This window comes from Camarhynchus parvulus, chromosome 2, assembly GCF_901933205.1.
Source record: "Camarhynchus parvulus chromosome 2, STF_HiC, whole genome shotgun sequence".
Classification (NCBI taxonomy): Eukaryota; Metazoa; Chordata; class Aves; order Passeriformes; family Thraupidae; genus Camarhynchus; species Camarhynchus parvulus.
The window spans coordinates 33,347,162-33,372,950 of record NC_044572.1 but is presented as its reverse complement, the minus strand read 5'-3'; the positions used below and the strand labels follow the sequence as shown (position 1 = coordinate 33,372,950).

Here is a 25,789-nt window from a genome sequence, read left to right as displayed (position 1 = left end):
AGTTGCTTTCCATTAGTATTGTGTTCTGAAAGGGTTACAGCATGCTTTATTTTTGCCATGTACCAAAATGTAACTGTGCAGCTGTTTCCCAGTTGGGTATATGCAATACTCCATTAGCAGATGGCCTTACAAAAATCCACAGAGCTCACCTGCCACTGCTACTGAAGGAGTGGGCACCAAAAAGTTTAGGCTTTTTTTTTCTTCCCTGTGTGAGGCCCTAAACCAGAAATACTTGGCTTTCTGGATTTCTCAGTTGTGAGCCTAATGTAATATCTATGAGAATTTATGCACATGGGCAGTGAAGTAGGTTTAAAGACCTTGTCCTGCAAAGAGGAAGTGAGTGGATTTAAAATGTTTATGTCATTTAATTGATTATGATCATGCTGACTTGAATATGCACTTCTTTTTTCCCCCTACAACTGGAAATAAAGTTCACAATTCATCATATGTATCTGATACCTACTGCATGTTTTGGCTAGCCAGTAGACAAATCCCATGTGAATACTGGTTAGGATAGGTATGTCTCACACTGATGCTTAACCAATAGGAAAAATACCCTCAGTAATGAGACTTTCTGCTATGAATTTACACTTAGCCAATTTGAGACTGTGGTGAAACCAATAACGAACATGTGCACACATTTATTTAAAGAAATTTTTAATAGAAAATGCTGAGAAAATTGTTCAAACAGTCTGATTTCATTATTGATAATTCGGTGCACTTGGCACTATCTTAGGGCTCCCTTTTTAGAAAATGTCACTTGATAGTCCTCAGTTTTCTTACAGGTAAGTGCAAGCAGCCAATGTGACCTCCATGCTAGTGGCAGTTTGTTTCTTCAGCAGGTATAATTTGGCATTTAAGCTTGTGTTTGGAGTTCTTACATGACTGGTAAAAGTGATTTTTTAAATTGCACCTGAATGTAAGTTTGCTCCATTGTCATCATGCCATGACCAATGAGAACTTTTAAAATACCAGTTTTATGTGTTTTAGTTATAAAATTAACAAGAAGTATTTGTTGTTATTTAGAAATCAATATTAGTAGTTACTTTCATAATAATAAAGCTCAACACTCTTTCCTTGTCATTCATTACAGGCCTTTTAGGCCATCTCTCTTGCAGACCTTTTTCAGGCTGTAAAACAGTAAAGGATAGGATGTTGTAAGTATGTAAGTGAATAAAACTTCTCCTTTCTAATAGCACAAATAGATGTCAAACCAAAAAACTTCATTTAGAGCACTATCAGAGTGTAACCTCAAAATTACAAGTATAGATAAACAGTAATTTGGTTCAACTTAATTTAAAGACTAAGTAAAATGTATATTTTAAAAAATTAAATCTGTAACATTAAAAACACTTTAAAATACCAGTTTAAAAAGCCACAGAGAAAAACTCAAGTACTTCTTGAGGAAGGTGTCAAAATGGGAGGAAAAGAGAAGGTACACAAATAAATATCACAGTCACTAGGAAACAGAACAGAAACTCCTTCACTATTGGTCATTTTTGTGGAAGAAAGTTGAGAATGATTTAGTTGCAGAGGATGAAGGTAAGAAAATACTGAATCAGACACTTTTTCAGCACTTTTGCAGGTTGAGTGTACGAGTTGTAAAATTAAGTAGCAGGTTATCTTTGCTTGGAGTTATGATGCTGAAAGTAATGAGGAAAAATGCAGTAGCCTCCTGGGCTGCTCTCCTCAAAGGAAAACCAGGAAAAGCAGAACTGTTCTGAATAAATGCAAAGCATGCAGTTATCTCTTGAGCCTATGTAAATCCACAGTGAGTTTAAGTTGAAAATGCACTAAAACTATAATTTTTCTTTCAGTGCCAGAGAGTAAAATAAGGTTATTTTCTGTATAAAGAGTCAAGTATTCAAGACTAAAACATTTTCTTGCATGTGTAACATTGATCCAAAGTTGACTTTTATCCCTCACTGATGTTCTCCCCTCTGTCCCCCATTACCAGTAACTAAATTCCTAGTTTGAACATAGGTCTATAAAGCTACACTACACTGATGGTCTAGCTCCTTTAATTCTAACTAAAAAGATTTCCTCATCCAGAAGCCTCAGCTCATGGACCTTCTAACAGATCACAGCTGGTTGGGTTTTCCAGACTCTTCAACATAGAGTGTTTCTCCTCAAGTGTAGTTTCTGTTTGAACTGCTGTAACCACTGACCTTTAGTTGTCACACAAGTACTCTTATCATCCTTTCAGGCAAAATAAAGGTGATTTCGGTGATCTCCAGTCATCTTACTTTTGCTTTTGCTCTTTTCTGTTATCTTGTTTCTGTTCAGATTTGGCCAAGTGCTTGGGTATTATGAAAACACTACCATTGCTACTGCAGTGAATGACATACTGGCGTGGGTTAACAGGTCTACCCTGGTCATCCCTCAGTCTACTGAAAATGTCATGGTACAAGTTGTTTAATTTTTGCTTTATCTGGTTGATTAATTTGCTACACTGGGAGTGCTCCTTTTTAAGGCTTTCCTTTTGTGTTTGGAGATTACACACATCTTCTTCCAAGTTAAGAATTGCATTCAGCTTGCGTTTACGACATTTTTGGGCAGCTACTTTGTTTTTTCCTCTTCGTCTGATGTCACGTAGAAGTGATACCTGAGTTTCTGTCAGCTGGTTCTTTGCTAGCATGGTGTTGAAAGAGTCAACGGACATGCTCACAATTTCCTCCACTGAAAATGGTATTCTCAGAGCTTTTGCACGCCACTCATCTCTGCTCCGGTTTGTAGCAGCAGAATTATGGCACCTCTCCGTCACTTCATTTGATTTCTTCATCCACATCTGTTGATAATGCTCTGGAGTGGATGCTGCTTGACTTGGTAGCTGATTGTAAGTGTGATTATGAAGAAACTGCTGAAGCATGGCTTCTGTAGAACACTCTGCAACACCTGGATATTCCACATGGCTGTGCTTAATGTTTTCTTGGCAGTGGCCACCAGCAGCTCCTAAGCCATGTGAAGGAGCAGATTTAACACCGCTGTTGTACCCAACAGAACCTTCACAGCAGACCGAATAAGAGGTGGTGCTGTGATTTGAATTCAAAGGTAGTCCTGAATCTGAGCCAGGCTCTTCAAAAATCTGAGAAACTTCTATAGGACTAAAGCCTTCCTCCAAAGCCAAAGACATGAGCTTAACTTCATCAAAATTATCATCATGGGCTGTTAGATTTCTAAGATCAGCAGCCGAAAACAGCCCTGTCAAATTTGACCCATGAAATTGTGCTTCTGGATTTGTGGTATCAGAGCTTGATTGAGGGAAAAACTCTTGCCTTTGTAAGTGTCTTGGTTTTGAATTTAATGGAGTGGGGTAGTCTGTTCTTAGTAGTATGGCATCAGGAGGACTGAAACTGTTCTGAAGTGTCTGGGTCAAGTTTATATTGTGGTGTGAGGATGATGGGTCTTGGCCTCTACTAGAAGTAGCAACTTGTGTATCTTCCAGTAAATTCACCTAAAAGATGAAGGGGGGAAAAATGAGATCTTTCATACAATGAATGCTTCTACATCCCTCGCCTACGCAGTCATGAACATTTTTTAACATTCCACTACTTTATTGTATTAAAGCCAAATTTTTATATGTTAAACTCTTCTTCTAGCTATTTGGAATGCTCTTTCCCATCTGTATACAGCATAATCTGTATTGGCATATGGCAAAAGGAAGAAGGAAGAGTGCAGAAGTGACTGAAGGAATGGGAGAAGGACTTGCAAAGGACAGTGAGGGACTGATAAGGGTTGAGAGGGGAAAATGGGACTATTGTCAAGTGTACAAACTGTGGCCTATGTGTTCTGTCTGATCTGATCTAAGAAAAACGTCCTGCTGGGAGGAGTGATCATGACCCTTCTCTGGCAGTGGTATTGATGATTCAAGGGTGAGCTGGTTCAAGGTGCTACACTGTTAAAAACCAAACTTTTTAAAGAAGATAAATAGCTCATCTGCAGAAGTTAACCAGTAAGGACAGTGGTGGAGAAAAAAGTGAAAGACAGGAAAATTAAGACTGTGCTATTGCAGTCTCACTACTTATTTCACAGTTTATGAAGCTTTCAGGCTGTGAGGTGCCACATTTGGTTTAGTTCCATTTAACTGAAGTCTATTGCATCCAAAATTCAGCTGAACTGTTTTACTGATCAGTTTAGAGGTAACATCCCTCCCACCAAGTCACACCTTTTGTGGATGTCTTTACTTTGAATTACTACTCAGGGTTTTTTTACAAAACCAAAGCTGATATATGATGCCTCAGTCCTGATGTTCAAACAATAAACTGGACTGGTAATGCTGTAGTAGCACTAAGGCCCACATTTTGAGGACCTGAGTTGGAGTTGCTGGGTCTTAGAAGCACAAAGGCAGGGGAGTCATGAGCTAGATCGAGACAAGGTACTTGAGAATGTAAATACATCAAGTAGGAAGTGTATAGGATTCCTCCATAGTTGAGTGTCCTTACTGTGTTTGAGGAAAGAACTTTCTGATTGCCATTCAGTGAACATGTAAAAAGCACTTTCCACAGGGAAGGAATGATGTACCATAAGGACCTGGACACCTTAAGTTCCCTATTATGCTTACTGGGAGCTCAGGCAACAAGAAGGTGGTCTTGCCTTATTTCTCCTAGGGAGTTACCTTGTACCAGACCACCTGCAGTCTGTGGGATAGAGATGCTATTTTCAACTAATCATTTGAAAAGAATGATTCTTAGTAAGTCAGCTATCAAAAAATTCCACTCACTGTAAAGACTTGATACTTAGCAGAAACAATCAATCCAAATTCAACAGATAGATTGTCACAAGATGGCAGTGCATTAATGATGCTAAATAAAATCTGCAATGAGTTACTGTGTATTGTAATAGCTGTATAAAGGCTATAACCAAATTCCTTTCAAATTCTGAGAACAGAGAAAACTAAACTGATGAACTTCTACATCTCGTTAGTGTGCAACCCATTTCCAGAGCTGAACAGAAGAGGAGGCTGATTTATGGGCTAGAAGGTACTATCCAAGCTAGAGATTCCCAAAACCAGCTAAGCATGGAGTTATATGGAAAACACTAATGACCCCGGAAGAGGATCCTATGATGGGAAGTGTATATAAGATGCCCTTGAAGTATTGCAAAAGAGGAATGTAGGGAGTAGCTTTATGGTCAATAGTTGCAGCTAAGAGCTGTGGGAGGAGGGGGAGACTTCAGTTGAGATAACAACTGGTTTTGTGAAGATGGGCACACAGAAAGTAAAATATAGTATCAGAGGGCCACAAGATTTAAAAATACAAAAAACCCCAAAACACTAAATGGGTTTACTGCTAATGCTGACAGACCTGATTTGCAGTGAAGATGATCTGTTGTTCTTGAGAGTAGCAACCTTGTAAGCACTTGACCCAGTATTTATGACAAATGTAATCTTTCACCACAAATACAATAAATAAATGTGTAATAAATGTAATAAATCAGTGTTGCTCTAAAGAAACACAGCAAGAGCTGCTGCATAAATACCAACTGGTATTAGGCTTTAGAAAGGCAACTATTAGTTGAACTAATTGAGTTGTCCAGTGGCTGCATCCAACTCTGAACACCAGATCACAGTAAAGACACAGCTCTTACACCAGACAAGTTGCTGGGGAAAATTTTTCAAGTAAAGCCAACGAGAACTGTCGTAAAAGGTGGATAGTAGCATCTTTAGCAGTTTCAGGTAAGTTTTACTACATTAATTTGCCAATAAATTCCCAGAGTGGGTAGGGTTGGCTGTGGTGGTTTTATTTGATAAAACAGAGTAATTGCTGACTGTATTCATCTATTGGCAATACCTGTATTTTCTCATTTACCTCTAGCATGTTTTCCACCTGCGATGACAGAAGCTGTAAATAGCCCTCTAAGGAGAGAATGGAATCTACATAGTTGCTGTTGCTCTGTGACAAAAAGAGAAACATGGTGTAAGGCACAGTTATTTCACCTAAAAGGAGATAAAAATCAAAGTCTGAGAGGAAACAGAGCACAGTGCAACACTGCTGCTGACCCGACCATCAAGCCTTCATCCTGATGGGAGATGAGATGTTGCTAGAACGAGCAGATCAGCTCCATGGCCTGAGCATCCCTACTCTGCCCACAACAGCAGAACTGGGCTGTCCTCTGAAGCTGTACCTCCCCACCAGTGTGGAAAAATCAGGTATTTTTTCAAAGCCAAGCTCTCAGGGGAGTGGCAAACAGAGAGGCTGGCAAGACACCTGGATCAGACGTTCTCAGCTCTCACAAGGTCTCCAGAAAATTGAGTGCTCTTTTCATTGCAGCTCTTAGAACAGAACTGAAGAGTTCAGTACCCCAAATGTAATTCTACATCTGAGCATCAAGCTTTATATCAATTGTGAGAGCAGTATAATTTAGCATCCATGTCTCTAGTATTTGTAGGCAAAAACATCCTTGCCCACAAGCACAACACCTTCATAATGGAGAAAATAAACCCAAATTAAAAAATAATTAGTTGCAAGTGTTTTCTGTAAACCTCTGAATATTTCAACTACTCAAAAATAGTGGGGGATTGAGGGAAGGAGACAATTTTCAAAAAGGTGTAGAAGGGCATCATTCACAAAGCACTGTCTGAAGTGAGCATTTCTTTCCTGCCCTGGCAAGGAACACTTAAAAAGAGGAAATAAATTATTCCTTTCAAAACTTTTCACTACTATTTATCTTAGTGATGAGTTCTGTATCCTCCCTCCCTTCCTCTTCAGTTTTCCCTTCTTCCCTTTTTTTATCACTTACTTGATTTTTGTCTTTCTCCTCTTGTTCTTGCAGTTCCAGCTGATCCTCTCCTGGAGGTGGACAGCAGTCATCCAAAGCTCCCTGACATGCTTTCAGGTCAACATCCTGAAGACACAAATAAAACAGTTCTATTACACAGCATGCTCTCAAAATTCATCTTTACAAGGCACTTTTTTCCCCCAGTGATAGCATTCCAAATAAAATATGCACTGAACAGGTCATGTGGATGAACTGAGTGTGTAGACTTTGGGGGCAGAATAAGACCAATGTCAGTTCAGGGGGACAGCCACCACCTCTTGGTCTGAAGCCCAGGCACTGAACCCATCTGCAGTAGAAATGGACACTGGAAACAAATTCCTCTAAACCAGACAAAGAACCACGATGTAATTTCATGAAAAGTTTGGACTGATTATCAGTGTCTTTTGGAGGTCATTTCACAACAACATATCCAAGCCAGACAGATACTCAATGATGGAATCATAAAGCAGCAATTATACATAACCAGTTAGCAAAATCCCTTGCTTACCTGTATTGTAACAGCAACTCTGTTTCCCATCACTTCCATGTAGACATTACCCATTTTCATTTATCCAATAGATGGGAGTTTTTTAATCTCCAGTGATGAGATTGTTCAAATTTAGAGGCCTCAGAAGCAATTTTCAAGTTTTATTTTATTTACATTCATATCATCAGACTTCTTCATTGTTTATTATATAGGGCTGGAGTATTGCTACAGAAAGAAGGAATCAGTGCTAATTCCTATTTTTTAAAAGTGTGTATTTATATTTTTAAATATTTTCATATTTCAGCTTTTGCAGGGCAAGTCTGTATTATTAAAATGTGAAACTGAGAGGAGTGGCAGCCAGGAAACCAAGTGGCCACACTGCATTAGTTCCAGGTATTCCCAGAAAAATGCTGTGGCAGGAGCAGAAAAGATAAGTTTTCAACAGCAGCAAAGATAATGAGATAGTGTTCAGTTCTAAGAATCTCAGCAAACAATTTACTTTACAGGTTTGTTATGAAAGCATAAACTACATAAAACCTGCAGTTGTACTAGTCATCAAAACATATAAAAGTTTTTAAATTGTTCCTTCATACAAAACACATTAAAAAAGTAAATATAAAAAGTTCAAAAACAGGACTCTGGAGAAAAATTAAATATAACTTTACAACAAATTAACATTATTTTCAGTTTTGAACATTCTATTTAAATATTTAAAAATATGAAAACTAATTTCATTTTAAACTAATTTTTTTCATTGGCTTTCAAATTTTCTGTGTTTTCTTTTCAAGACTGGAAGAGAACTTTGGCTTTATAAACAGCCATTTGTAAAAACAAATAGATCTACAGGGCACTCGTCTGTCATTCTGATGTAGGAATGAAGAGTTTCCTTCAGTGATGCCTAACACAGTTTCTACTCATTAGAAATTATATTCCAATACATTATGTCTTCTTTGTCAGCTGCATCTGGAAACAACCAGATGATTTTTTTATTGCCAAATATGAGAAAACAAATTTGCTTGCCTAAAACCAGACATACACACATACAAAACAACAATAACAACAAAACAAACTTTCTAACCAACAGTTTTCTCTATGTAGTTAAACAGGAGAGGGGCTTTACTACACAAGACACTGAGAACATGGCAAGTAGATACTTGCAAACACTTAAATGAGTCCAGTGGAGCAGATCACAGGCATGAAGTTAGTCCCATACTTATGTGCTTGCAAGATCAGGGCCAGGCTTTAATTTTACAGAGAACCAACCTAATACTTGTCAAATTCACGTGACCTGTTAATATTCTAATTAATAAATTCAGGATCATCAAAAGTGAGTAAGAAGTCAAGGACAACTGCCATTAAAGACATTAAGCAGCTCCTCTGGAGCCAAGTGGCCTGGAAAGCTGCTGCTGTGGCAGAGCATTCAGCTCCTGGATAACACAGCAAATTCATTACTCCACTAGCTACAGAAGAGGCAAATACAGGAAATAGTTAGAAACGTGGTATCTATAATGTGATATCTCTAAAGACAAACTGCAAGCACTAGAGGTTTGTATACAGAAGGTATATGAGTCACAAACTTTTAAAATTTGTCACTCCTCTTAAAATTTCCAGGGGTATAAACCTATTTCTCTGCCAGGGAAAAGAAAAAGTTGGGGTAGCTTTGGGAAGAGCTCATGGTGTGTCCTACAGATCATTCAAAATCCTCACAGTTCAACTTTCTTATGATGGAAATCTGACTGCAGATGATGTTGGTCTGCTGAAGTCTACAATGGAGATGGTCCTTCCCCAAACCACTGTGAGGACAATTAAATTTCTGATGTACCTGATGGGACATCTCCTTTCTGAAGGGAAACTAAATGCTCCTGAAGCTCACAGAAATTTGTGAAAACTGTCTTGTACTAATTTCCCCAAGATGTCAAAGATAACTGAATCTTCAGGTCTTTTCTTATCAGTATATAAAACTCCTGGCTGCTAAGGAAATGGAGAATATTTCCAACTACAAATTATGGAATTTGTCTGGAGTCTACATTAATTTTTATGTATCTTTTAGGGAAAAATATACATTTATTTTCTCTACTCAGCCACAGATGGTGTCATGGTACCCATAGGCTCTCCAGGCTGAGAGCCACCAACTGCACTACAGGATCACAAACCATTTTGCCTAAAGGACTCTTGGCCTTAAACACAGAATGGAGGTCAGAATCTCCTTGTGATCTTTGCACAGAGCTCCTGCTGACATGAATGGAGCAGAGGTGCCAGTGGGGAAGGGAAGGAAGCAGGGTCCCACACTTGCAGTCATGCCCATTCTCTGTAGCTTGCTAAAGGCAATGTGTCATTTCTTCTGAGTGAGCTTCACAATGCTGCACTGTGCGGCTCTGAAGATCAGTCTTACTAACACCATTTCTTCCTCCAGCAGATGATAGTAAAATAGATATCATGGCTGTTCACAGTGATTGTTACTTCAATAAGTTTTCCATCCTTTGAAAAAACCTGTTTTCAGCACTACCAGAGTACTTGCTGAAGGATCCTGGCCCTGCAGCCAGCTTTTCACAAGAGTGATGGCATAGATACAGCATACATAAGGTATTTCACATCACAAATTTTCATCTAGGAGATAATTTCAGCAAAACCCTCTATACAGCAATCAACCAAAACCTTTCTGCCTTTGTTTCTCTGTTTTGGTTTTTCACAAAAATCCCCTGGATTATGCTGGTTTTTGCATAACCTAGGTATCCCCTGGTTTTTGCTTTTTATTACACTTTGCACCAGCTTGTTTGTCTTCATGAGTAATGAAGAATGACAGAACAGCACAGCTCAACAACAGAATGCTTCCTTCCATGCCTGCTGTATCACTTGGGACTGACTGCTGGATTACTGCTATGGGGAGAATAGGAGGGGTCTCTCCCCAGGAAAGAGCCACACCATGTTTTTGAATACAGCATTTCATTAAAGATACCTTAATTCTACAGACTGGATGTACATCTATTGACAAAAGTTTTATTACAGAGGATATTAATCTAATGACAAGAAGGATCAGGTATAGATCCTATTTATTCAGCAGTGTGCTGCCACATTCAGTGTTTCTGTCCTTCCCATCCTTATTTTGCAACAAGGGTAAAAGAAGAAACAGTAATTGAGTTACAGCAATACCACTGAGCCCAGGAAATCGGGAAAGCACATGGTTATCTCTGTACAGAGAAAAAGACTTAATTTTTGCTGATTGTAGAAGACTCAATAATACCACCAAACTCATCAACTGCAGGAGCCTTTCCCTTTCTACCACTGGAGGGTGTGAAAGTTCCTGCCTCCAAGAGCAGGCTGTTTCCAAATGGTAAACTGCAACCCTACCTGAGGGCAACCTTCGATTTGCATTTGGAAGGACTTCTGTGCAAGCACAAAGCCGGACAGTTACACTAAAATTCTCACCATAAAATAATAATAATAAAAAAATAAAGTCCCAAGTATCCGAAATTTCCATCTTGCTTCTGCAACTTACTGTTCTCAGCTTCATTAAAGAACACAGTCTGAGACTGAATATGACTTACCAAATTATCCACCAGCCTTGTATGTGGGGGGCTGAGCTCCAACCGTGCACCTGCCCTTTCCCTAAGGTACAGCTCACCACAGGTCAGCTATAGGCTTCAGTTTGTCAGTCTTTGGAATATGAAAAAGAGCAGTTTACGTCAAATCTGCTACTTAAGGAGAGCCAAGAATCAATGTGGAAGTGAGAGAAAGTATGGTTTTGTGGGTGGCCTGGCCTACACTTAATTGGAATTATGTTGCCTGCTCCGGCAGGTTTCCAGAGTTTCTTACTCTATGTTAAAAATAGAGCCTCAGAGTCCAATTAAGTAAATCACAGTATTGATCTCAGCATGAACTGGGTGCACTGTACATCAAACTTTCCTCCACATACCTCCTCCTCTTGCTTTCCACACTCATGTCTTATATCTGCTGTCCTTAAAAGAATGTACAGGCAGCAGAACCTGTAATGACAGCAAAATACAAAAAGGTCTACTGTGGTATGTTGTATGGGTGAAGAAGATGCCTCTGAAGGAGCAGCAGAAAGCATAATAAATCTGTTTTCAGCTATTGATCTGTGTGCAGCTGGCACATAGGACTAGAACTATACAACGCAGGGCTACAAGTGCACAGAAATACCTGAACTAGTTCTGGAGTAACAGGAAGGGCTTGCTGGAAGAGAGCAGAGCAGACAGGGTGGCTTGCCTGGGTGCACAGACAGCGCTGAGAGGCAGGGGGTACCTGCCCCTGCAAAGCTGTTTCACTGCAGTCAGACTCACAGTTATGACTACAAATATCCCAGGGCTGGAGCAAAGGTACACAACCACAGTTACTTGCAAAAGAACATTTTTATTTTGGTGCTGTTAACTTATTATCCTGTTCATGTGCTATCTTAGTTACTCTACATTATGCTCTCTTTATTTTTGTTGTTAAGTTTTGAACTGCTCCATTGATGCCATTAAGCTTCAACATGGTTTTCTACAAACTTTTGTCCCTTCTCCATTACTAACTGCACTTCTCTGTGGAACCAGCCCTCTCCTCATTGTTAGCTGAAAAGATGTGGCACAGGCCTGGTGCTCGTTGCCATGTTTTGAATAATTAAGTAGCATTTCCAGAACAGAATCATTAGAATGGTTTGTGTTGCAACAATCCTTTTAAGTTTGCACAATACCAGCAGAAGTTAAGCAAAACAGTTTCTAGTAACATAACCAGTAGTTTCACTTTACTACTTGGGAGGATTAAATAAAATTAATAATTAAACATAATGAGGTGTATCTGATATAATTCAGCTCTAATTTCAGTGATCTTGCTCTTTGCCTGTGTACTTCAAATATGTGATAATAATCTTACAAATTGATATCTACTTAATAGATAAGAAAAATAGAAAGAAAAATATTTCTTGTGGTTTCTCTATATTCATCATAAGCCATAAAATATCCTGAAAACACCAGAACAGAAGAGTACTTTATTTTTTGAAAGGCAGTTGGGGTTTAGGAAGTGTGGAGTGTGGAATGGTGGATGGACACACCAAATATCAAAGTAACTTCCATGTTATATATGGCCAGACTTAAAAATGACAATAAACCATGCTAGGTAGGCAATGTAATTGAGTAAATCAAACGGTTCATAGATGTGACTCCAAATGTGGCACCTGTCAAACATTTATGACCTATCTACTCTAAATCCCAATAGTGCCATCTGGGCTGCAACCAAATACTCCCTGTGAGAGCCCTCCTGTGCGCTGCAGTGAGATGATAGCACCTCTCCAACCACATGCATTTCAGGGCTTTAGATAGCATGGGCCAGCTGTGTCAGCTGGTACAAAACACACACTCTGTGTGCACTCTGTTCCAACACAAAATTAACGCCAACCTACTCCCCAGATGGAGGCAGAGACAGGTACACGTTGAAGACACAGAGACTGATAGTGTTGTCATTGACTTCAATTCCAACATCAGTTTTCATGCTGAAAGTAGCTCAATAACCTCCTCAAAATGAGCTTTTCAAATACACCAAACAGGTGCACACTCCAGCCATTTGGTCCTGTGCAGATGTTTTTCACCAGAAACCGATTTCATTGCAATGACAGACAACATAAAGTATAGAAACTTTCAGTTTCCCTCGAAGTTGCTAAATAGAGCTTAAAGACTAACTAGCAAAAAGATAAAAGAAGCAAAAGTAGACACACAGGATACTAAATACAGCTGGAACCAGTGGATAAAGAGATAATGAGGAATATATTGGCTTTTGTGGCAAAGCCATGTAATAAGAAGCAACAGCGCATGCCCTAAGGCCAGTTCATCTGTCACATAGGGGCACTCAGTGAGTATGGCCACCAGAGACTCCTCCAGACAACCCTCTAGGACCATAAAAGGGCTTCCAGTAAGAGCCACATGCATGCAAATTAGTTCTCAGAAAAACGATGTTTATGTATTAGCTAGTACACTGTAGTGAATATGTATGGTCCTGGTGGAATAAATATCTTCTGGTAAAGTTTCACAATACATTCGATTAGAGGAGATATTCTCTGGGTGTGTTCAGCACACTGAGAATAAAGAATGCCTGCTTTCTAAGTGCTTTCACACTTCCTATTGTGTTTGAAAGTTTGTTTTCTGTCCAATTTCAGTATCAGTAAAGCATGCAACATCCCTGAGGGTAAATGTGATGAGGGTAATTAAATTTATTCAGTCACTCTTTCAGACAGAGCACAGTAAAAAAAAACAAAAGACAAACCAAACACCATGTGCCCCCTCTCCCTCCTGAAAAACAAACCACCCAAAACAAACCACCCAAAAACAAACCCAAAATCTCTTTCTATGCCTCTGGTGCCCCAAGATGTTTTCTTTTGTGGTCAGTGAAATACCTGACATCAGGGCTCTGTAAGATACCTTCCTCCCTTCCTGCTCTACCTTTACCATAGAGTAGTTGTATACCCTTATTGGCAGTAGTCAGTATTGAATAAAAAACAAATTACCCAGGGACACCTTTTAGATAAAATTACCCTTTCAGATAAAACTTTGTCTGCAATTCAGTTCCAGATGTCTTCCTTTTGAGTCTTCCCAGGCAAACATATTTTCTCAGGTGTCCAGCTTATCCAACTTCCAGCTTTTCCAAGCTACCAGCCTTTCTATAACACCAAATGCCTGCCAATTCACAGCTCTGAACAGGGAGCACTGCTAAAAGTCACAGTCTGACACCTCAGCTCCTCAAGGACTTGAGTATCTTCACCTTCCCTCTGACCCTCACCTGTAATTCCTCTTCTAATTTCCACACTCACCACACTTTAATTCTTCCTTCTTTATGCTTGATATTCCCCTCATCTACTCTTGCAGGCACTTTTCATCCACCCCCTGCACTGGCAATACCTTGGCCACTCTCCAGAGAGCAGGAAAATACTGTTGTAAGTCAGCCCTACACCACAACTCCAACTTCCTCCAACACCCTCCCTGAACACTCCTTTGACTAGGCTTTTTCAAACCCTCGCAAGACTAAGTTTGAGGCTCTTCTCTTCTGCCACCTCTTTCTGAAACACCATGAAGTCCTTCCCCCACCTCCTTAAGGTGAGCTCCGGCTAACAGATAAGGGCCATTCACAAGCAAGGAGCCATCCCATTTATCTACTTCCAGATGTCTCTCCACAGCAACACTGCCATGTCCTCCTGCCCAATGAATCAAAAAGAAAAAAGAAAAGAATAAAGTGAAATATGTTCTGTAAGTTAAGCACACAGCTTCAGTGGGCAGCTCTCAAATGGATTACAGAAACAGCCTTTCGAGAAAAACCTTCAGAGAAAAGCCTATCTGGTTCCTACTGAACTTTCACTTTACCAAACTTTGACACTCACCAAGAAAAAAAAATACATAACCCAAATCATTCTCACTTAATATAAATACTTCAGATGGTGTTAAAAGTCTGGGATGAATTCCCCCCTTCCAGTGCTTTAATACCATAAAACTCTGCCTCTGATGGTGTTCAAAGAACTGTGCTTGTATGAGGTTTTACATAACCTCATACTCAGTTTGACTCAAACTGCCCTTTCTAAAAAGTAACATAGAGATAACAGTACAAACAATACAAATTATCCACTGTGCATCTTCTTCCTTAAATTTTGTAATTCATAAACAACAGCAATGTTATGCTGTTAATTATTAATTAGAGCAGGTGTTTAATCGAGTGCAGGAATTCAGCTCTTGGGTGAAAGAACACAATACATTCAGATACAACAAACCTTCTGCTCTCCCACAAGTCAAAAACCTTCCTTCTCTGTCCCACCCTGAGCAGGAGCTCGTTTCACATGGAGTGCAATGACCTCGCACAATTCAGGTACTGCCTCTTCTGCTGGCATGGGCAGCACCACTGCCTGGGGTTCATGTGATTTGGAATGAACATTTTTACTGTGAGACTAACACAGAGAAAAAGCTGAAGAGCTACACAGTCCATTCTTGCTAGTCTAAATATTCTCTCATGTATATTCTGTGAAAGATAAAGAAACCACTGAGTTTTTAAACTCCCTTTCTTCAAATGTCTACACACATAAACACCCTTGCACACACAGAAATACTGATATACAAAAAAGAGAGGGAAAAGAAAATCTCTGAATCAAGTAGAGCACTTCTGAATCCTTGCAAGACCTTCAGCTAAGACACTGCTGTGTGACAAGCTTCTTGAGACTTTCTCTGTTTGGGAAGGAATACAATTACCATACTCTAGGACTGATGCCACACCTTGTAGCACTGAGGCCTCCCCTTTCCCCACACACAGTTTTTAAGGTGCTGTGGAAAATGTGTCTCATTCATTTTTCACATGGACTTAGGGCTTAGTGTTAAGAGCTTTCAGAAGTGTTGTAGAGGCAGTGTTACATTGAGAAGCCTAAGGAAAATGCAGTTGGCAGAGTGGGTCATGGAATGTAACCCAAGTTATGTGCCTGTAGAATGATTTCTGTTTTCCCCACCAATATAAGACCTATACTCTGTATCAGCTACATGTCTTCCCCCCAGCTCCCCTTTTTTTAGGCTCTTTCTGAGCTTAAAACTTCAAAATGTACGCAGCCACACAGTGCCTCTAAATTTCAGTTTTAGTTGTCCTTAAAATAAGCTATTTCCTTGAGCAATCCAACAACATGCTGGGGAAAAATAAGCAGATATGCCCAACTTTACCTGTGTGAATAATTCAATGTGGCCTATTCAGTGTGACTTACTTGTATGAGTAGGTTTGAGTAGAACAAAAAAAGTCAGGCCTCCTGTTTTCAATAGGGGATGTCAGCATTCAAATATGTGCTGCATATTAAGGAGCAAGCGGTGCTCCCATTATAAACTCTTTCTTAAAAACAGCACAAGCAAAACCAACCAGGACTGCAATCTCTTTTTCCAGCAAACTGTGAAGAGAAAGACTAGGTGCAGCACAAACACTGTTGGAACTGGGAAAATAAAAGTAGCATGAGAAATAATCACCCCAAAGGAAAGACCTGACTCACTCTTAGGCTTTTTATCTGTTTCCTTAGCAAACATGCCCACTGGAGCCCAAACTCTTGGACTCAGGTGTTCTGCAAAGAGGTAGGGCCAGAATCACCACCTTTCATCACTACAGAAATGAATCCATTTCCTTGCATAAGCTGATGAATGTTTTTCCAGTTATCCAAAGCAAATGTTTATTGGTTTTTTATTTATTTTCCTTTAAACTCATGGTTCTCAGGGAGCTTAGTCTCAATCTTAAACATCCCTGAGAACAAAACTGACAAGCTGTGATTCTGTAGCTGACCCAGATCAGAACAGTGCAGAGGCACTAAACTAATACCCTAAGCCATGGGCACATCTACCAACCCTGCTCTGACCTGCTGTAGGGGATGCAGGACAGGGCAGTATGCACAGTGCAGAACTCGGAACAAAAAACCTTTTTTTAATGTAGTCTCTGTAGTGGTACAAACACTTTTATCCGTGATCCTGTTACACACATCCATCTAAGAAAATGAGTAGCAAGACACTGACTTAGTATGATTATTTTGTCCATTAAAGGGTGTATTTCAGAGGAAGTATATTTTGCTATTTTTATTACTAAAGCAATAAAATATTGTGGGGTTTACATTTCATCAGCAAGCCTATGTTTGATTACAGAAACAAACAGAATGAAATAGTGTGTTGGGAATGCAGTGAATATAAAGGTTAGGGCTGATCCCAGACTACTGGGCAGCAAGCTGAGTGTAGGAACCCCCTACTCACTTTACTCCTTGTCAAAACCAAAGTGCTCAGGCTGTTCTAACACTGCAGCTCATCTTAGCACAGGACAGTTTAAACCCCTGCAGTTTAGAATGCTTCAACAGCAAGCTTTGGCCACTGAATTAATTTTCATCTGCAGTTGTCTTCAAGAGTAGTTTTAATCTGCAGTTGTCTTCAAGAGTAGTTTTAGCACCAGATCTCAAAAGACAGGGACCAATAGCTTGCATTGTGTTGCCAGAAATGTTCCCACCAGGGACCGGAGTCCAATGAATAAAATCAATCCAGGGATGGCTGTAAACTTTTCATGACGCCACACACTACCAAGCAGAAAAAAACCAATACTTCCATCTGTTTACATAGACTTCTCATCCTGATCTAGTGTGGATAAGAGACATGCTAAAAATAGCTCAAATCTATGTTTACAAAAGGCAAATTGAAAGTTACAAATCAGCTGAACCACTCAGAAATTCATGACACTATTACAATAACGTTTTGACAACACAAGTAGACTCAGTCAAAGCTACCAAAGGTCACCTTAAAAACAAAGATGTACTTTTTGATCTGTGTTTCATGTTTTGGACCTGCTGGGTGCTTCAAAAGACGTCCAGTGGAAGTGACATGGGGGTTTCTAGACAGATGTCCCTTTACATTTTATTTCAAGAACTGAACAATGCCTTATCTTACTCCAATCATTATTTCACTTAAATGCATTGTGGTAAAGAGAGAGGCCCAGAGCTACGCTCAGCAAAGAAATGAATCATCTTCTCTCAACATAAAAAGAGTCATCTCTTACAGTCAGGGTGTTGAAACTGGTTTTGCAACTACTTTACAAAAATAACCAAGTTAACACATGGGGAAATAGGGGAAAAAGAAAAAAAATTAAAGAAAATTTTAAAAGAAAAATAAAATCTATCATGTATGACAAATTAAACAATTACCAGTTGATGCTGGTCCATTAATTCACAATAAGAACCAGCTATTCACAATTGTTCAAAACCAACTTGAAAAATGTTGGTAGTCAACTTGGTATTTCAAAATGTACTGAACATCAGAGTCACAAGCCCACCATCTTGGCATTCCTGTACCTTTTGTATCCACAAAATGCACCACCAAAGTTCCAGACCATAAACTACGCAGGAAACAATGAAACTCTATTCCCAACAGCGATTCAACTAGGAAAAGCCAGCCCCGCAGCTGAGTGGCTTGGCTAATCTTGGAGCTGCAGCTGTGCACAACTTTTCAGTTCTGTGCAGGACGGGGCCTCAGTGGGCACAAGGCGACACAAGCGCGGCAGGGGCTGCACGAAGCGCGAATAAACAGGGAAACCGGGTCAGCGCTGCCGGCTGCTTATTGCTTCACGGCGGGTTTGAAACTGCCGCGCTGATAACGGAGGGCAGATAAAAGGAGCCCGGAGGTTTGCCCTGGCACAGCGAGACCCTCTGCACGTGAGAAACATTCCTGACAAGTGTAGCTACCGCATTACTATGTACAGGTGCCCTGCGCCCAGGTGAGGGGCGCACCATGTGAAACCCTCTGGAGAAGCTGCGTTTTTGCAGCTGCGGGATATTCCTGAGAAGCCTGTGTGCCCACATGAAGAAAACAGAGGCGATGCCGGAGGAAACGCCAAGCAGAACTGTCGGTCCTGGCCTTACAACCCCGCCCGGCAGGTGCCAGCGGCGCTGGGGCCGGGCTGTGCCCGTCCAGGGCAGCTCTGCGGAGCTGGCCCCGCTCGGTCCGGGAGGCTCCGCCAGCAGAGGCTGCGCGGCAGCCCGGCCCCGCCGCTCGGCGCTGTGCCTCCCACCGCCCGGGACACGGGCAGCCCCGCACACCGCCGGAGGTGTGTATCCCTCCTGCCCGTTGTTTTTTTTTTTCTTTGTGGGACGGTGCCTGGCTCACAAAAGCGTTCTCCTTCGCGTCCCCACCGCTCCCCCGCACGGACACCCCAGACCGCCCGCTCGGCCGAGGCGGCTGCGGGACCGCCCGCGCCTCACTTACCTCCGCCATGGGGCAGCCGCCTCGGCCGGGGCCGCCGCCGCCGCCGCCTCATCCCGCTCCCGCGGCGGGGCGGGGCCCGGCTCCACCCGGGCGGGGCCGGCAGTGGGCCCGCGGGCTCCGGGGCTCGGCGCCCAATGCTTGGCCCATGGCTGCCCCATGGTTGGCCCATGGCTGCTCGGCGCAGGCCCCCGGGGGTCGTGTGGGCTCAGCGGCTCCGCAGCGCAAACCCGGCCCCCGCTCCCCTCGCCGCCGCCACAGCGGCCCTGCCGCGGACGGGAGGCGGCGCCGGGGCGGGACGGGAACGGGGACGGGAATGGGGACGGGGACACCGCGGGCACGGGATCCCACCTGTGTGCTGGGGGTTCCTGCGTGCCGCGGGCAGGAACAGCATGCGGTTCCTGAAGCGAGCTGGAAATAAAGGAGATCAGTTACAAGGGGCAGTAGCCGGAAGGAAATTAAAAAAAAAATTAAAAAGAAAAGCTAAGAGATTCTCCACAACGGCCGGTCAATAGAATCTCCAAATAAAGTTACAGGATGCAGATACAGGCTTTAACTACAATGAGCCTGCTGCTGAAGCATCTCTTCAGTGCCTTTTCTTCCCCACCTATTGAACTGCATTTTCCTTGGCATATCTACTGAGCACTGCAGGAACTTACTCTCTTGCACATGCTAGAGATACATTTTCCAGTTGTGTTCTCTCTGTCCTCTGAAAAGGTATCTTATCGCTTCTCATCACTTCTACTTATCTGAGTGTTTCAGACTTGTTTTGGCTTTAGCAGAGCGTTGGGCTGTTCGGGCAGACCCTGAAAGTGTCACTTCTCCAGTGATAACTCTGTGTAACGGGTGCAGTTGCTCAATTTCGCTGTTATCACAGACGACATTTCCCTTTTTCTGTGGGGTCCAGTGTGATACCACGCAATGAGTGTATTGCACTATCCCTAACGTTTTATTGCAACATTTGTTTCTTGAATTCTAACGAAGTAACAGTTTTCTTTTAAAAAATCTTAATGTATTGGAATAGGATACAGTCTTCCATTTCCAGTGTTTGGAGGGGTTTTTTTGCTGTTGGGTTTTTTGTTGGTGGTTTGTTTTTTTTTTTGTGTGTGTTGCTTTTTTTTCGTTCGTTTGTTTGGGTTTTTTTGTTTTGTTTTCGTTTTTGGATTTTTAAAATTTATTTTCTTTGTTTTGCTTTGTTTTGGTTTGATTTTTATGCCTGAGTGAGATCTCTGACTTTTAAGTGGAAGTAATGTTGATTTTGCTGTGGGAAAAATAAATTATATATGTGCTAAGGTAAATATATTTGCAATCATGATTCACTGCATAAAAGCCAAGACAGCCGCCATAAGTCTTTATATTCCACATTATGCATTGGTGTTAAACCTTTTATTTTGGGGGGTTTTTTTTCAGCATGGTCAAAATCTCCGCACATAATTTTTATGTTTGTAGATCAAGTCTTCTGATGATAAAAAAATGTAAGACAATTGAAGAATTTCAATTTGCCTGTAGAGTTTCTTGCAAGAGACAGAGAAGGAACTTGGCAGATCCCACTCCCCAAGGGAGGCAAGAGCCTCTTTGTGGCCACTGTAGGCCACTGCAGGGATGTCCATGAAACAGGCTTGTTCAATCGTTTATTCTTCAACAAGTGGTGTTCAAAATGTTTAATAGCAGCTCTGAACTGTTACTGTTGCTTTTGGCTGCTAGGTTTTCATCTCAACTGACTTTTAAATCACGGTCCTTATGACACTCAGCAACACACACAGGCCACTAGAGAGGGACTGAAACATGAGGCTGGCCCAGATGCCTTAAACTGGAGATAACCTTCACTCAGAAGACATTCCATGGTGGCAGATTTAGTGATTCTGTACAGGTCTCTGGTTCCCAGTATGCAGAACTTTAAAATCCTGTCCTGAAATAGTGATGAGCAAGTTATGCGCTCAGTTAGCACTGTCCTGCAGAGAAGGCCTTGGTGTCAGAGAGCTCTTGTGTGCCCTCTCCCAAAAAATGCTGTGACTCTTTTGCACATCAGACACCCATCTACATAGACAATCAGCCCTTCCTCCTGATCTGCAAAGTCAGTACTCTTTCTGTGCATGTTTACTAAGAAATCAATTGCAAAGACCGTTACAATGTGATAGCATGAACACTCCTTTTAGAATGAATCCCTTAAACAAGACACTTCCCCAAACCTCTTAGTCAAGTTCAGCACAACAGTAGATGTGACAATTTACACCAGTTTAGCCTGCTCTGGCAGCTCCTTGCTGAGGGCAAAGAGACAACTGGCTTCCCTATGTCTGACTAAAAGCTTGATCTGAGCCTGTGAAAAATCACAGAATCATAGAAAATGCTGAGTTGGAAAGGACGCATCAGGATCATCGAGTCCAGCCCTGGCCCTGGACAGGACACCCCAAGAGTCACACCATGTGCCTGAGAGTGCTGTCCAAAAGCTTCTTGAACTCAGACGGGCTCAGTGCTGTGACCATTTCACTGGGGAGCCTCTTCCAGTGTCCAGTCCCCCCTGGGTGAAAAGCTTTTACCTGGTATCCAACCTAAAACTCCCCTGACTCAGCTTTGTGTAATTTCCTTGAGTCCTGTCACTGGTCACAAGAGTGAAGAGATCAGTATCTATCTGTTCCTCTCTTCCCCTTGTGAGGATGTTGAAGACCACAGTGAGGTCTCCCCTCAGTCTCTTCTTCCTGATCAAACCAAGCGACCTCCTCATAAGTCTTCCCCTCCAGACCCTTCACCATCCTCCTGGCCCTCCTTTGGCCACTCTCTGATGGCATAGTGGGTTTTTTATGTTGTTGTGCTGAAAACTGACACCAGAACTCAAGGTGAGGTTGCCCCCAGTGCAGAGCAGAGTGGGACAACCCCCTCCCTTGTCCAGCTGGTGATGCTGTGCTTGGTGTGCCAGCCAGGACATGGTTGGCCCTCCTGGCTCCTGGGTACATAAAAATGAAAGCTGCCTTCTCCTCCTTTACCTCAGTTTGCAATGTAGTAACTTCTCAGTGTTTCTCACGAGTGACTCAAATGGAAATGGAAGCTGATCCCTATGGCATGTGGTCCCCTACACTTGTCTCTGCATACAGGAAGGCTGGACACACAGGTAAGTGCCACAATGGTTTTCAAGACTCCTGGTGTGAATTCCTAGAGAACAAAGAGTGTATCTATGTTCATGTATGGAGCTGCAGGTGATTACATCCCAGCTGTTTACAACCTCCTAAGGCCATCTGTAATCATTAATTCCAGAGAAATCTTTCAGTAGTTTCAAGTACTCAGACTAACATTCTGTGAATCTAAATAACTGTTTGGGTTTTTTCTTTCCTTTTGCTAAACTCTGATAACAATTTATTTCATTCAATAACACACCAGCAAAGTTGCTTGCATATGACATTTCATACATAATTCTGGATTCTTTCAATTTATAAACCTACTTCTTGTGAAACATGCTTTTAATCAAGGTAATCTATTTAGATAATCTTCTCTCAGGGAAGCATTAACATCAGCTTTAATAAGTATGTTGCTCAACTGCTTGGTGTTGATTCTGCTGTGCTAGACTGGTGCCTTGGTCCCCATCGTGCCCTTGTGCTTCATGCCAGTGTTGAAAAGGAGAGACAGGCTCTTCACCATCAGAGCATTTGCAGCAGAAGGCAAGTGATGGAGTAGAAATCCTTGTGGCAGCTAATGCAAGTGTTAAGTTTGGACCCCTAGAGCAGGTAGGTACTGTCAATCACAAACATACAAATGTCAAGAATTTGTTGTCTGGCTTTAGACTGTAATGGTTTTCCTACTTTATTTTCTGACTAATTTCTTACCATAACATTGTTTGTCACCCTGAGTGTGACCAAGTAGCAGCAGCAGCTTTATTACTTCCCTAACAGATGCCCCTGTTCTAGTTTCACTTTCATTCTTTTTGTGTCACAGGAGATTCTACAACTGGTACTGGGTTTAACAATTCTCTCACAATCTATGCATAAGTGGTTTCAGTTATCAGTTTTATGTTATTACCTAACAGTGTTAGCTATAAAACAAGTAGAAAAAAAATCCCTTTGGTAATTTGGTCAAATTTTTGCTCTGTGCTTTGCAAAAAAATAATTAATTACAGGTGTTTGTATGGGCAGTAAGAAAAAATAGTAAATGAATCTTCAGTGGCCAGGTCTGGCTTTTTCTGAGTCAAAAGGCACAAGCTGACCATGGACCTGGAACCCATTTTCTACACATCACATTTTATCACTTTCACATACTCAAACCAGCTCTCCTTTATGTCAGATGCACAAATACAATGCCAGTGAAATCAGTGTATAAATACCAGGCTGGATCATGTATCTTGCTATGCTCTTACTACAAATCCTTTGGAAGGGCTCTGAAATAGCTGCATTAGTGCTGCTGAGGCCATGGTTTATAGAGCTGGACACAGATCATGGGACAGTGGCTTATGAAGTCCTCCTAAGCTGGTCTGCAATGCACACATGCTTTCATGTCTTGTCTCTGTTATACCTCCTTGCAAGGGATAAGCAGATACAGTTCTAAATCTATCTATCTAATCTATCTATCTAATCTATCTATCTATCTATCTATCTATCTATCTATCTATCTAATCTATCTATCTAATCTATCTATCTATCTATCTATCTATCTATCTATCTATCTATCTATCTATCTATCTATCTATCCTCAGGGGTGGGATGTCAGTTATGCCTCAACGCAGAAAGACTCTTAAGTTCTAGATATCGAAAGACTAAAAAGTAAAAAGCTTTGTCCCCTGGACATTGAGCCACTCATTCACAGATTTAGCTAGTTAAGTATGAAGCTGAAAAATCACTTTCTTTTCACAACCCATCCCCTAGATTCAAGCTGCCAAGTCTCCTTCTCCAAATGCTAACCCAGGCTGCCCTTCATGCTGGCACTCTGCCTATGCACAGCAGTCTCCCACAGGAAGGGATGGGTCCAGGTTTTCTCTTTTGACCCATACCATCCACCTACTTAGTGTTTTATCTCTGTACCATCTGGAGAACATAAAATGAATGTCAATTCCTTTCAAAACCATGGGAGGTATCATTTTTCCTCGTTGACATACAGTTCAAAACACAGCAGACATCCAACCTTCAACACTGCCTTTTTTAAGGTGTGCCTGGGTATGATCCAGCTCCCTCTCAGTCCTCCACAAGGGAGCCCATTTGTCCTGTCCCAGTAGCCTTAACTCTGGGAAATTCACTCTCTGGTCCTCTGTGACCTCTTGTTGTTACATCAGTTGATCTCAATACCCTAAGAGTTGGTGGCAGCCCTGTATAGATGGGCTTTTTGTGCATCTGCGCCTTAATGCTTTATTCCTTCTTCAGGCAGTAGTTGGGGACCAGCTGAGGCCTCAGCTCAGCAGGAATTTCTCCTACCAACACAATCACAATGGCATGTGCCAGAGGAGAAGACAGCGCTCATGTACAAAAACACATTTGGAGTACAAGGCTAGTGGAAATAATAGCTGTAACCTGAGGAACACTTGGCTTCTTCCTGGAGAAAGTGATAAGTAAGAAGTGATTGATCCATATTAAAAAAAGAACCAAACACCAAAAGCCAAAAGATAACAACAAAAAACAGTAGGGACACTAGCTGAAAGCTAAGGAAAAGAAGATGGAATAAAAAAAATCCAAGAAGGAAATCCTTTAAACAATCTCACAACAAAATATGCTAAAATACAGAAAATAAAATAAATTTATGTATGTGGCAGAAATGTGTTGGCTTTATTTGGGAAAAGGACAGAAGTCATCATGTACTAAACTTGGGCAGCACTTGTCAGTAGAAAGAACTACATTTCCATTTCATTTTCAGCTGAAGCTGTCACTTCCATAGTAGTGGCATCTGTGGAATCCAAGGATATAGGGTATGATAAGAGGTCCTGATTTTTGGAGGCAGTCAATGCCTTAACTCTTGAGAGCCTGAAGCACTGTTCTACTTTTGGCCACTAACAACCAAAGTAGAGAAAAACAGTAGAGACAGAGCACTTGGTGCTTTCAAGATGTTTTTATATTTGATTTCTTTTTTCCTAATTGATGCAGTTGTATGCCAGGAACAATTTGTCACTGAGACTGTGGTAACTTGGGGTAGAAAGGAAAGATAGTGCAAGGTGAAAGGGGAGATTGCATTGCATTTTGCAGCCACAGCATTTGGAAAGATAGCATCCAGCCAGGAATGGAGTTCATGGCTAGATGCCGAACACGTTTTGACTCATGAGGATTTGCTGGAACATAAAGAGTTCAGAGAAGTAGCTCTGCAGTTTACCTCAGTCTTAAAAGACTTTGAAATTTTAAGAATTTTTTAGACTGGACATTTCAACAGGAACATGGGCTTTTCTTTTTAGCTGAGGCCTACAGCAGGTCAAAAGATTTATTCTTAGGTTTTAGGAAGATTTCAGGATCCACACCTGTCAGAAAATATTTTGTTATGCCAGGGAGAAAATATTTCGGCTCTGAGTCTTCTTAATCAAGCTGCCTTTATGCTACTGATAATTGCCTGAGCAATTTTTGAAACTCAGTTTGGTGCCTATTGGTGCTTACATATTTTGTAACTCTATCTTCAAAGTATTTAAATATTCCTTAATCTCTTTCTGCTGTCTTTTCCTTTTAGATATCTTAAATATGTATGATTCTATGATTCTCTCCTATTGGATTGCTTTGTGTCAGCAATGCACTGTATATAGCTTATTTGGCTTGGAAATGCTTTCAGAGAAAGGATGAAGAAGGTAGAAATTGTCATATTATTTATGTTACTATAACAGCTTCTACCTTTGTAAAGGCTGCTGCATCTTCACCTTGGTTAGACCAAGTGCATG

General features: G+C 41.2%; 1 protein-coding gene across 1 annotated transcript; it reads right to left on the bottom strand.

Moving 5' to 3' along the window:
- Positions 1 to 675: 675 nt before the first annotated feature.
- NFE2L3 (nuclear factor, erythroid 2 like 3) lies at positions 676 to 21,749 on the bottom strand. The gene is made up of 6 exons (XM_030963674.1): positions 21,670 to 21,749; positions 18,967 to 19,374; positions 11,157 to 11,226; positions 6,739 to 6,843; positions 5,808 to 5,891; positions 676 to 3,454 (listed from the first exon to the last, which is right to left on the bottom strand). The coding sequence occupies exons 1-6, from the start codon at positions 21,747 to 21,749 to the stop codon at positions 2,243 to 2,245; spliced, it is 1,959 nt and encodes a 652-aa protein (XP_030819534.1). The 3' UTR covers positions 676 to 2,242.
- Between the last annotated feature and the right edge of the window lie 4,040 nt (positions 21,750 to 25,789).